The sequence below is a fragment of the Tyto alba genome, unplaced genomic scaffold, assembly GCF_018691265.1.
Source record: "Tyto alba isolate M040663 unplaced genomic scaffold, T.alba_DEE_v4.0 Super-Scaffold_23, whole genome shotgun sequence".
In the NCBI taxonomy this organism is placed as follows: Eukaryota; Metazoa; Chordata; class Aves; order Strigiformes; family Tytonidae; genus Tyto; species Tyto alba.
In genome coordinates this window covers 7,088,506-7,102,164 of record NW_024881297.1, presented here as the reverse complement: position 1 = coordinate 7,102,164, position 13,659 = coordinate 7,088,506, and the positions used below count along the sequence as shown (strand labels likewise).

At 41.5% G+C, this 13,659-nt stretch overlaps 1 protein-coding gene across 3 annotated transcripts; it reads right to left on the bottom strand.

The window, feature by feature from the left end:
* Positions 1–1,463: 1,463 nt before the first annotated feature.
* NUDT9 (nudix hydrolase 9) lies at positions 1,464–13,632 on the bottom strand. 3 transcript variants are annotated; one of them, XM_032997954.2, is made up of 8 exons: positions 13,345–13,632; positions 11,612–11,848; positions 10,105–10,200; positions 9,224–9,310; positions 7,888–7,999; positions 7,322–7,468; positions 6,997–7,081; positions 1,464–5,628 (listed from the first exon to the last, which is right to left on the bottom strand). In XM_032997954.2, the coding sequence occupies exons 1-8, from the start codon at positions 13,458–13,460 to the stop codon at positions 5,459–5,461; spliced, it is 1,050 nt and encodes a 349-aa protein (XP_032853845.2). In that variant the 5' UTR covers positions 13,461–13,632; the 3' UTR covers positions 1,464–5,458. The 3 variants fall into 3 exon arrangements, with proteins under 3 accessions (XP_032853845.2, XP_032853846.1, XP_042652464.1); XM_032997955.2 differs by having other exon boundaries at positions 13,454–13,621; XM_042796530.1 differs by lacking the exon at positions 13,345–13,632 and adding an exon at positions 12,474–13,334.
* Between the last annotated feature and the right edge of the window lie 27 nt (positions 13,633–13,659).

Here is a 13,659-nt window from a genome sequence, read left to right as displayed (position 1 = left end):
TTTTTTTTGTGGGTATTTTTTGTTGTTGCTGGGTTTTGGTTTTCATTTTTACAGTCACTGTTAACAGTTATTTTCATTGAGGATGAGGACAATCTTTCCAACCAGTCAACCAATAACTGTGAAAACACAAACATGCCAGTGTAGAAAATCCTATGAAAAGCATGTTTTCTTCTTCCCACTCTTTCATCCCTGTGCTTTATGACCAATATCTACTCTATTGCCACCACAACAGACAAACAAGATGCTTTGTAACAAATCTACAGTTCACCTTGCATCCTTATTACCTTATTAAGCTGCAAGTGCATGTGTGATCCAACAAGAGCTCTACACCCTCACACACATCCCCAGAAAAGAGCATGGAGATTTTCCCCAGATATATGTATTAATTTAAACTTATTTACCAGTTCAGACTTTTATACTAAAGGACCAAGCAAACACTGTAATTGAAAAATTGAGAGACTTGTCTTTCAATAGCTTTTTCCTCAGCCTGCATATAGTCAGGTGTCAGAAAACACAGCTCTCAAACTGCAAGTACACAGCTGATATATAGCTGGCCTCAAAAGGTATCAGTGACTAATTCACAAGTTCTAATTTCTTCAGGAAAAAGGAGGTAATTTTCAAATTTGTAAAACTCCCTCTCAGTTAGCAGCTTCAGTACCCTTGGCATTATCCAAGTATTCCTCCCTCTCACTAAAGTGCAGAACCCTACAGTCAGAATACCTATATTGAAAAAATACACAAAAAATATTCTGTTTATAACACACGCTCACACTTACATTGCCAAACCCATCAATCCTCCAAGGATTAGTAGGTGTCATATAAAAAAACCTTGCGGCTTCATCATCTGAGAAGTAAACTAAAGATCAAAAAGGTCTTGAGAAGGTGTGACTCATGACATCCTGAGGTTTTCTGATGTAAGCCACAGTACTCAAAGCTGTATAGAGAGACAGCAGCCACTCACAGTATGCTATCACTGGAGCCAGCCAACTTCATGCAATCCAAAGGTAATACAGATGCTTCAATGTTACCTGGCCTAAATTTCATAACAAAAATAATTTGGGGTGTGGCTGTAGACTGCATGACTGAAAGGAAGGAAAAACTTTTTTCCACAGTGAGAGTGGTTAAACACTGGCATAGGTTGCCCAGAGAGGTTGTAGGTTCTTCATCCTGGGAGATGCTCAAAAACCTGACTGGACGGTTCTGGACAATTTGCTCTAGCTGACCCTGTCTGAGCATGTCTGGGGAATGGACTAAATTATCTCCAGAGGTCCCTGCCAATGTCAACCATTCTGTGAGTGCGAAAAAAGCACATGCCAAGAACTACTACCAATGTTCTGCCTGTCACTTAAACCAAAAAATTGCAAAAGGCAAATGTTAGGAAAGAGTAGAATTAGGGAGAGGTAAAATCAAAGACAAAAATGAGAAGTAAAAGGCTGACAAGATCTCAAAGCAGAGACAAGGAAGCAGAAGAATAGCAAACTTTATTCAATAATGACTTATTCTGAGCACATACATAGGCAACTAAGACAGAGATGACATTTAAGGTCACACCACAAGCCACACTCAACTAGGAACAGCTCTTGCTGTCTGATTTTCCATTCTCTCTACACAGAGGAAAGCCACATACCCTTCAGGTCTTTCCTTTTGCCAAAACCAGGACACTTTAATTCTTTCCTTTCAATCTGCTTCACAGGACTCTCTCTTGAAATGCAATTCCTGTTCTGAGGTTGCGTTCTGAGCATGGTTCTTGCTGTTGTGAATGTAGTAAGTACTGAAGAAGAAACTAAACAGGCATCCAAAGCGGGAAATGTTAATATTGTAAATTGGAAATCACATGCTCTTAAACTAACACAGCAGCCTTAAAAATACATTTGATACAGGCCTAATCTTATTTATGTTATTACCATTCTAGATTCTCAACTTATTATTGACTTCTCAAACTTTAAAAGAAGAAAAAATAAATTGTAAGCACTAGTAACACGCTTATACCCAGCACAACAACAGGGCCTGTATTTTCTCCATTAGCTATTTCAGCTAACAGTACTACAGACAATGAAGATTAAGTTCCCTTTGCAGAACTATCTTTGCTTTCTAACAGAAAAATAAAAAAATATCAAAACCAAAATGAATTGCTTGATATATATATATATTTTTTTTAAAGAAATACAAGCAGAAGGAATTATACCTTACTGTAAAAGAAAAAAAAAAAATCATTCTTCTACAGGATAGCAGTAGTGAAAGTTCCGGTTCAGACAGCATGGAAGATGCAAATATTTTTTTTGTAAATTAATGGAATCTCATTAGTTATAACATTTGTATTTAACTGGGGATTTTGGTACTGAACAGGAATACACTGACACAAGATGACTGTCTTTTCGCAGCAACTGAATAGGTTCATGAAAGCTGGTGGTCACTTCTTTAGAGGCCCAGGCCACAGGGCTGCTCTGCAGGCTCAGCAAGCTCAAGTCTGAGGTAATTGAACTGTCCAGTAGCACGAGGTGAAGTAAGACTGCAGGAAGCTCTAGCTGGCCAAGGAGTGCTCCATCGGGGACACAGAGCACAGTGTCTGAATGACAAACTACCACAGGAGAGAGCTGGGAGTAATTGCAGTTTATCTTTGAAGCTCAAGGAGAATAACCCACTTTGCTTGCTAATTAGCAGGCATGCATTCTATGGGGTAACTGTTTTTTTTTAAATACAAACCCAACTCTATTTCTTCAGCTTGAAGAGAGATTACAAACTTCCTCAAAATTCTGCTGCTGTTTTTCAGATATTAGGTATTTATCTGGGTATGCAAATCTTTGGGAATAATCTCTTAGATATTTTTAAAAAGTAGCGTAGGATAAGTTAGAGCCACATGTAGGGCTGAAAAATAACACTTTCCAACACATTTAACTTGCGTTAACATACAGGCTAGCATCACCCATATAAAGAAGTTGACCATTTTCCAAAAGATTTGCCACTACATTTACTTATAAACTTTCAATATTGTAATTATACAATAAATTTCAGGACACAAGTACACAAGACCTGAGTAAGGTACTGGGATATGCATGAAATAATTGCATTCTGTACTGCATACCATATAAAATCAACACACTCCAACAGAAAATTGTCTAACCAAAAATCTTGCCCAGAAACCTGACAATCCACAAGCACATAGCCAAGTCCACTAAGCCTATCCAAAAAAGGCTTTAACACAAGATCAGTGAAGACTGAAAAGATTCTTTATGGAAATTTTGCTTTCCAGGAATAATGCACTGGCTATGGAAACAGTGCATTTTGTCTCATTGAGTATGGTACTTTCAGAACTGAAATTTTCTCCCATTTTCACCTTTAGTATTGTACATTGTGTTAAGCACTTCATATGTAAACAGTAACATTCAAGAAAAAAAACATGGTATTTTGACATGCCACAGTATAATCACCCATGTTCTCAGCTGTGAGCAGCTGCACATTTCACCTCCCACAAACTTAAGAAGGGTCTGCTCTTGTGGTCACACTTTCAAAACCCAACTGTACTGCTAGGGGCCTGCTCTATATAATATGTTAATTGAACTTTAAAGTAATTAACTGCTATTAATTCTAACCTGCCATTCTCTTACCTCTGCAGACCCCTTGAAAACTACAGATGCCTCCTACAGAACACTGTCGCTTCTAGATAATTTTCAACTTCCTACAGCTCCTTCCCACCTTTCTCACCAGTGCACTGGAAACAGAGTAAATAGCAACTAAGTCCTGTTTCACATGCCCACCTCTGAATCCAGTGTGGTTTAAAGTGCACAGTCCCCTCCAACCTTGTCTGATTACTGGTTAAGCTTGAAAAAAAGCTGAGCATCAAATTTCTTAGTTGTCTTCATCTCTTAATTCTGTGATCCTGTTTCCAAAGACCAGGAGTAGAAAGGGAAGGGAACTCCTGAAGCTGGGCTATGCCTTTTGTCCATTCTGAGTTTCACAGGTTCTCTCAGGTCTTCACCTGTCCCTATCAGATATTACCCAGTCTCCATACTATGCTGAAGATGGACTGATTAATCAAAATAATTTCTGCCTAAGCAACCACTAGATCTTACTTATGATTTGGAGGAAGATTTTTGCATAAACCAAGTCTATGGAAGCTTCTACTGCAACAGAAAGCAGTTATGCTGTTTTAGTAAGACCACCAAAGAAATCAAAATTGCAGGAAGAGGTGAACGAAGATTGAAATAAAAATTAATAACTCTTAGCATTACTTTTTCCTTTGAAAGGAACATACTAATAACTCCACAAGATTCCCAGGGTTCCCTGTATAAACACACAACTCTTCCTGATTTCATTAGCTAATTGGGAGGAAGGGATGGCACTGAAAATGAACATGCTCTAGAATCATTCATTAGTTAAGCAGGATGTGGCCAACAGTCACAACAAAGCATGAGCATGTCACAGTACTGCTACACAAGGTAATTCCAGACCATGACATTTAGCACTACCATACTCCAACACATGACTCAAAATTCATTAAGATCCCCTCCCCAGGTCTCTCTCAACTGCAACTTTCAGCTGTTACTGTCACCAATTCCTGATGTTATTACACAATTTACACCAATTACCACTTGAATAAAAACACATGGAGAAGTGTCAGCAACTGCTGTGCAGCTTTTGTTATCAGCAAAAATGCCACAGAAGGCCCACATCACTCACCACAGTGAGTGACTGCAAGTTATTCACATTACCTAAACTGTAAAAAAGCAATCACAATTTACAAGATTATACATTAAGGCTCCTCTTTCCAATGATCCTGTTTATGGCACAGTCTCCCCAACAGCTGTACTGCCATAAGCAGTGGAGAGAGGGGAACCTCGAACTCCAGCTCCCAAAATCAGTCAAGTTACATCCTCCAAGTTATCTTTATAGAGGCACTGTCAGGCATTCGGATGTGAATACCATCCACACTGTAAACTAGAAAGCAATTAAATGCAAAAACTAATCTCTCAAAAAAAAAAAAATCACTGAAAAGACGTTAAGTGAAATGACTCAGAAAATAAACTTCTCTATTATGTAGCACTTAAGTCATTATTCAGGTTATCATCCTACAAGTCTCTCATCCCTTAAGAATTCATGCTCCTGAGAAGAAATCAGTGCAAAAACTACAGAGCTGAAGTGAACAGCCTCTGAACTACAGCCAGCTAGAATTCCAGTGTCATCGTGCAAATCTGTAGATAGAACTGCAAATAGTGAAGACAAGAAAGCAAAACAAGGTAACAGCTCCACACATCCATCTCATTTCACACAGCCTGCGAAATCAAAAGCAGCAATCTGGAGCCTCTGAAAAGTCCTCTATTTATTACTGCCAAGCGTTTTTGCCAGCTGAATTGCACAGAATTTTCACTGAATTTCCACTGAAACGGACAATGTCATCTGTTCCAAATCTGGAAAACATATTCTCCCCTTGGTGTCCATCGGTTCCTCGTTTACATCACTCTCAGCACTCAGGACCAGCATCCTCACTCCAGTGGGCTCCCAGTTTTTCGGTCACAAGCTTAATGAAGTAGCTATGACTTGCATACAGCTTGAGCTTCTCATTGATGTCAACCCACTTTACTACTCCAGCATCATCACCTGCTTCTAGAGGCAAATTATCCATTGTCTCACCTGTTCAGAAAACAAGAGTTAGGACATGATATTGCATGTTCTTTCCTGCTTTTTCTTCTCACATCTGATCAATTCCACCCTTCCACATGGCTCCTTCACAGGCAGCAACCTCAAACTTCTCAGAAACTAACTGCTCACTGATTCTGTGCCAGAAACCTTTTTCATACTTGCATTAAGGCAAATCTGAGCAGCAGAGGTCATGTTAACTCCTTATCACCACTCCTAAAGCACCATCCAGCAGCATGACAAGTTACTAGAAATCATTATGACATGTACTCACTCCCACAAGTTTAGCTAATCCCTCTGCTTTGATTTTTGTTTGTTTAGCTAGCACTTGACTGCTTCCTTTCCCAGGTACTATTCTACATGACAAACTGAATTCTGAAGCTTACGTAGGCTTATAGGAAAACAGAATCATTAAAATGTTACTAAAGTCCCCCAAAATCAAAAATAGTACTTAAGGAGGGATGCAGAAACACTTCTGAATTGCTCTCTGAAGTTTCTTACTTCATTTCTAAAAAGAATCCTAGGACTTCACAGACAACCACCAAATAAATGCTTTTAGAAATACTGTAAAACATGTATTAGAAACATCAGTGCCTTCACTGTTTCTGGGGAATGATAAATCAATGGCCAGTGACATGTGAAACTTCACCACTGGTATCTACTATGCAAAACACAGTGGCAATGTCACTATACAAAATCTGACTTGAACAAGTCAGACACATAACTAGATTGGTTTATCTCAAAAGGGGAGAGATGAGAATCCAAGATCAATCTAAGAACTAACAATGTATACCCATTCTTACTGATTCACAGAAGTAAAATAAGGTCCAACAATTACTCTGGCAGAGTAACCAAGTCAAAAGGTCTCAGAGCAATTACAGCACCAAAGTAATAAACACAGTGAAAATCTGTCAGCAGCTGAAGGCAATATTCCTGAAGCACACACTAGCTCCTAAAGGAAAAATAACAAAAGAAATAGACTATCCTTCCACCCCAGACTCATTAAAAAGAGAAACTGAACCAACTCAAGATGAATACAGTGACAAGAAAGAATCCTTGTCCAAAGTTCAATCTCCATACAAAGGCACATGGTCCATAGCTTAAAACTAGCTAACAAATAAATAATTTTTATGCAAAGTTCCTTATTTCGAGACTGACAGAAACCAAAGGGGAATGACAACTGTCATGGCTGAACATCTTAGGAGACAAGAGACCTTCACGCCTATTGGTTTTAGTCCAATATTTTACACCTAACTTGCACACTCCCCCAATTTCATTGCCAATCTCAGCCCAATATACATCCCAATTTCAAACCAACATACAGAGTAAAAGGCAATTAAGAGCACATGTGGAGACACCCACCAGTTTCATCATGATAGTTCACAGCCTCTGTCTCCATCCAGGCATTATCAGTGTTACGAGGGTCATCCACATATCCTCTGTACACCTAAGGCCCCAAACAAACCGAAACAAGGTCAGTGTCACAACAAATAAGGTGGAATCAATAAAATTGCTTTCCTTCCGATACATTTGCCCTTACAGACGTTTCAATAGTCCCTTCCATTTCCTACATCACGACAACCCAAGCATCTCAGCTTATTTTTATTTCAGCTACACTCTTCCAGGTTCCACACAGCTGTGAGTTACATGCATAGCTCAAGAGGCTACAATAAGAGACAGAGCTCACCACAAAGTGTTCCTGGCTGAACAGCTTGTGGAGTTGCTTCTCCAATTGTGCTTTCTCCTCAGGTGATTTCTGCAAGGAGTTCAAGGCCTCCTCCTCAAATTCTCTCTTCAGGGTAGCGCTAATCTTCTCCCCTGGGTCCACCATCCCCTTAGAGGGGGGAAAAGAAAAAAAAAAAAGCTGACTATCCCTCAGATTCCACTTGTTTTACTCCCTTTGACTGGCTCTTAGCATATTACATCTATCTGCATCATACGCTGGACATGGGAGGAACTTTACACTTAGTTGTAAAGAGTGAGCACATACATCCTTTGAAACCTGCAATGGATTAAATTGTGCCAGCATTAAGAAAAAGACATGGTCAGAATTAAATATGAATACTGCCTTGCAAACAGCAGAAAGCATATCAGCTGATGCTTGGGCAAAGCTAGTTTAAGGAGAATTTCTCCTCACCTCTGCAACATGAGGTCGTTCATCAAAAAGCATGCTTTTATCACGTGCACGCCAGTCATCACCTCGTGACCTTACCAGCAGGGAAATGTCTACTGTCTCTGGGACTTTGCTCTTACCCCTGGAATGGCCCACTCCCCACAGTCTCTCCTCTTGATTGCTACGAACTGTAAGATGTTTTTGCCAGTAACTGGATGAGCAATTTTACGGCCGCTCGCATCCCGCTTCCACCTGCGGCAAACGACAAACAAGAACAGGCTTTGCCCCTGCTTGGCACAAGGGCCCGGGAGAGGCACAGCAAGGTGCCGGCGCTGCCGCCGGCATGGGGGCAAACAAAACGGAGCCAGAACAGCCACGGGGGCACCGATGGGTGCTGTCCCGAGGGCAAACCCCTGAGGCTTTCAGGCACCGCCACCAGGCCGAAGGGCAGAGGCCGCCCCGGCGCTGCGCTCCTGCAGCCGCGCTGCCAGCAGCGGCTCCCCCGAGTGCTGCTGCGCCCAGCACCCCCCGCCAGGCTCCCGGCGCTGCCCCCGTGCCTGCCCGGAATGCGGGGCAGGGACGGCTCCTGCCAGAACCCAGCGCACACGCAGGCTGCCACACCCCCGAACCGCTCACCCAGCACCGGCACGAGGCCGCAAGCGCCCATCGTTGCTTTCAGCAAAGAATTAAGAACTACCACCAACAGTTAAAAGCAAAAAGCTATCTAAACAAAGACAAAATGAAAACAGCATTTCTTTTACTTTCAAGGAAGCAGCTCAGTAGCATTCACAGCCTTCTGGCAAGGGCAAGAAGACGCGCAAGGATGATTTTTCACCGTGGTTCTATCTTCAGCGTGGCACTTCCTAGTCTGCACCTTTGTTAACTAAGCAATCTTTTCCGAATGCTTTCTTTGTGTAAAATAGTTAGCATGTACACACAGATCTGCTGGCGAAAGCACCATTAACACAGAACACAAAAGAAGAGTCTAACTCCACCTCCTCCTATAATATACAAAGCCAAATTCATATTTCTTACGGAGAAGCAGGCATACTGCCTTTTTTTTTTTTTGCAATTGAGTCATTATGATGGAAAAATCTTCCTGCAATTTAACATGCCTCATCTAAGGCCTTTTGGCACATTACATATATAGTTTTGAAGTATCACAATCCTTTCAGCTTTTACATTCATTACAGAAGATTATTTGTGTAAATATTTCTATCGAATTAAGCTTCCTGGGCTGTTTATTTTTTTTTTTTTTTTAAATCTGCTTCCTCACCATTTCATAAGTGACTGCTTGTCATTAGGAATGAGTCCTTACTCTTTTCCAGAGACAAAGACCAAAAAATTAGAAATTCATGTTCCACATGTCTATATATCTCTCCATTCAGATACCCACATCCAGAGGTGCACAGAAAAAGTAACACGCATGGGTCTTTTTCTCTACTGCAGGGCACCTTTCAGTCACCTGTCCCTTACCTAGTTACAACAGGATCAGCAGCATGGTTTGGTCCCCAACGCCCTAACAATCCTCTGCCTGTGAGGCCAGTCCTTCCTGCTGGATTTCTGAAATACATGGCACAGTACGTTAAACATATTTACTTCACCACACTTAAAATATGCTCCAAGTATCCTAAAAAAGTAGATTTAAATAAGTTTAAATAACAACAAAGGAAAGGATAGTGACATACATTTGTGGCCACCATATGCTTTAAAAAGCAAGGGAGACAAACCATGGTTTTCTCCATCATCAATCTCTTTTTGTGTTTGACAGTACAGGGAAAAGAAATACACAAAATGGCTTTGTCATTTCCCAGATCTTGTGTCCTGAGATACTCCTGAGTGTTACTCTCATTGTGCACACAACCTTGACTGAAAATAGAACCTGGTTTCCAAGACTAAAGGTGCACAGAGCATTCAATTATGTACAAATTGCAGAAACAAAATAAATGATTTTAAAGTGAGATTACCCATCTGTGCTATGCCAGAATTTGTCAGTGGAAGGAAATACTGTTCTACTCTACCATAGCACAGAAGTGGTACAAAAGCTTCAGAGCCCAGCACACTTGGTCAAACTATGGAAACAATTAATTCAGACCCTAATATTAACAGTGTTAGACCTCCTCCAACTCCAGGGTCTCCATGATCCTCTGTTGTGGTAGTACTGGCTAACCTTTTAGTGCCTTTTTGCTGCAGCCTTCTTGCAAAAAGAACTCTGGCACTGAGGTATCATTTTTCCTGTCTCTAGGGGAGACTGTCTTGATTTTGTTCTAGCAGGTACCATGTATAAAAACTGACAGACCTGCAAGACTCTGAAACTACATCATTGAAGCTAATATGCAAAGAAAGAAAACACTTACCGGGGCCTCCCATTTTCAACCACATACAAGCCATGCAGACTCGTCCTTTCTACTTCTCCATCTCTCTCATTGAATTTGGGAGAAAAACCTTTATCACTGTGTGGAAAAGAATAAATTAATAGAGATGAGTTATAAAATGCAATACATCCCTCTGCCCAACAGAAGTTTGAAGGCCAAGCACCAGATCAGCAATCCACATTCGACCAACCAGCAGCTTTTAACAGAACTTATGTTGCAGGCCCTCCCTTTTCTGTAAGAGGCTATAAAGTCTCAACCTTTACTGACCACAGTTTCCCTGTATTTAGTTCTGCAGACAGAAGTGTGCTCCTCTGAAGTATTTAACATTGTCTAAATGAAAATCTAGAGAGATACAAAGTGTTTCAAAGGTATTCTTGTTAAGATTACAGAACATAAGAGGACATTACGCATTGTTAAAACTAAAAAATATTTTGCTAATTAAAATAATTGAGCAGAAATTTTTATTACATATGATTTATCAGAGTTACAAGCTAACAATCACTGGATTTCAAAATTAGCTTAATGCCAGTCTCCTATGTGCACCTCTGAAAACTGGCAAAGAAGCAGCTGTCTATATAAGCTTATTTCCTATCCCAAAAGCAATTCTCCTCAAACCATCGCAGGTTTCAAACGACTGACTAGCTTCTTCCACACATAATTCATTTGGGAAGTTACACTAACACCTGAAAAATTACTCTGCATTTTCAACTATTTTCCCAACTATGCCTTGACAGAACATCAGCGGTCCTACAGAGTCTGAGGAGTACTGTGCCTTGCAATCAGCAAAATACTGACCAAATTAAGAGCAAATAGAAGCACGTGTTCACACAGCAATGGGAAACAAGGAAGGTAAGGCTGAAACCTCAAGTGCCATTATCTTCTGATCTTTCTACACAAATGTGCATACACAGGAACCACCATTTCACATTATCACAAGTTACATTAGATGCATGCATCTAACTTCAAGCTAAGAAGCATGTAAGTTTCCTTGAAAGGAAAACATTCACAGAATCAATAAAAATTAATATACACATTCACAAAAAAAAGAATTAGTCATGCATTCAACCTGTCACATTTCCTGAGTCAGAGCGCTCAACTCAAGAACCACAATTCTACTTCAATTATTTTCTCATCTTTCGTTCAATCCATGAACCAACAAGTATATTATGAAAATGTTCTCCCAAATTCTGAAGGAAAATTAGAAGATTTTTACTTCTCACAACACAGAGAAGCAGAATTACACAGCAAACAGCTGTTCATTACTCCAGTTAACACTATTCTTATCCCAATCACCAGCTCAGTAAAATCGTGTGTCAAAGACCCTCACAGCTAACCCAAACCACTGAGTTCTCTAACCACCAGTTTTCTAGGTCTTGACTTTCACACATCACTGTAGAATGACATGTCATGTGGTGATCTTATTAACTCAGCTGATGACTATTTCCTGCTTCCGTGTTCACAGGAATAAAGAGCCACAGTTTCCACTCACTTGATTTGGGGATCTGCCCAATTGGGTCCAGCCAAAACAGACATCGCAGTGTACTCCACAGGATTATAATCCTTCCACTCAGTCAACCAGCCCACTTTATCTTCAGGAACTTGGCTACGCTCAATGCGTGATCCTGGGTAGGGGGAGGTGAGAGCTTTGCTGTGGTAGAACTTAACATTGTAACTGTTGCACATGTTAACAGGATGAAGACAGGACCAAAAATTTGATGATGAGTTACTAGAACAAAAAAAAAAAATAAAAAAGCATGTCAATTATTAGAGTTTAACCCTGTTAATTAATCCCAAGTCTGCACAGTACCTTATAGCAAGCAGAACAGACAAAGCTTTTTCCAAAAAACAGCTTTCAGTATTATATTACTGCTTCTTTCAAATATCACGCAAATGTATGCTTGGACCAACAAATTTTGTATTCTACCTTTGGCTTCTTGAAGCAGAAGAATACTCTACTAGACACACATGAAGATTTCATAGCATGAGTGAGAAGCTGAAAACTGGAACCGCCATTCCAGACTGGGTGGAGACTGCCCAGTTATTAATCATATACAAGGAGCACCACATTTACCATAAATGCAGCAGGAAGGCCTGCTTGAGCATTAAATCTCCATAGGGGCATTTCACCCACAAACCAACCCAGCCTTACAAGAGTCCTGCTCTCACATCAGGTGGTAGCCCAGGTAAGAGCAAGAATGAAATATCCAAAAACCTGAGTAGCACAGCTCCACGAGTCGCTAAAAGCACCAACATACATTGTGCAATACTGACTAGGATAACACATACCTTGCTTTTCAATTTCAAAGAAAAGCTAGAACTATCAAACTAGTTTGGTTAAAAGAAAAAAATACCTGAGATGTCTAGTGATTTTATTTTGCCATGGGTTTTCCAGAGCTGAAAGACCAGTCAGTAGCAAAATACTTATCAGCAGATTGGGTTACAGTGCCTGATCACGGTTCTTAAATACTCTTCAACACACAAAGCGGCCTTCCCATACTCACTCTTTTTTTTTTTTAACCATTACAAAAATAAAGATGATTACTCTAGATATGAGCCTCAAAGCTCAGCAAGGGGCTATAACCTACAAGACTACTCCAAACCCAAGATATTTAAGTTCTTAGTGACACTTTTTTTTTTTTTTTAATTCAATAATCACTACCAGAATATAAGGAAATATATTTCCTCTGGAAAAATGCATAAAGGTTTTAACAACATCTGAGCAAGGTGACAATGGGACCAATGACTTTCAGATAAAAAAAGGAAAAAGTGGCTCATGCATTAAGTATTAATCCTACTATTTGATCCGCAGATGTGAATATTAAATTATAACTAGCAGAACAGGCCAGGCTTTTTCAGCCTTCTGGGGGGATGTTCCCAAGAGAACAATCCAACTCCCAAACCACTTGAGGTTCCTAAAGTCTTTTGCAGAGAAAGGGGCACCCCAGAGAGGGTGCCAACCTCCACACGCAGGCCACTGTTCCGTCCCTTTTGTATTCTTGAGTACCGGCATCGTTTTAGTTTTGAAGGACAGCCCGATTTTTGTTCCCGCCGCGCCCAAAAGGGACACCCTCGGCCGCCCACACCAGGGGGGAAGGGCCCCAGAATTTCGGCCCATCGGTGGCTCCCCCGGGCACGGGGCACCACCCCCGGGGGGGTGGGAGCAAATGCCGTCAGAGCCACCGAATCCGGGCAGCGCCCGGCTTCGCCGTCAGGCCACGGTACCTGAGGGGCGGGCGGCGCCGGGCGGCACCGCGGGCGGGCAGCGGGGAGAGAGCGAGGCTGAGCGAAAACACGGCGACCGCCCGCGCGACACCGCGCCCCGCCGCACGACCTGGCATCGACGCCGCTAACTACCGCAGCACCGCTCCGTGGCGCACCGCTCCGAGCCCGCTATCGCCTGCTATCGCCTGCTATCGCCCGCTATCGCCCGCTGCCCCCCCGGGACGGGACTTCCGCGCCGCCCGTCCCCCTTTTCTCTACAAGCTCGCTTCTCATTGGGCGGAGCGCCGCCAATCGCGAGCCTCCGTAAGCCCGAGG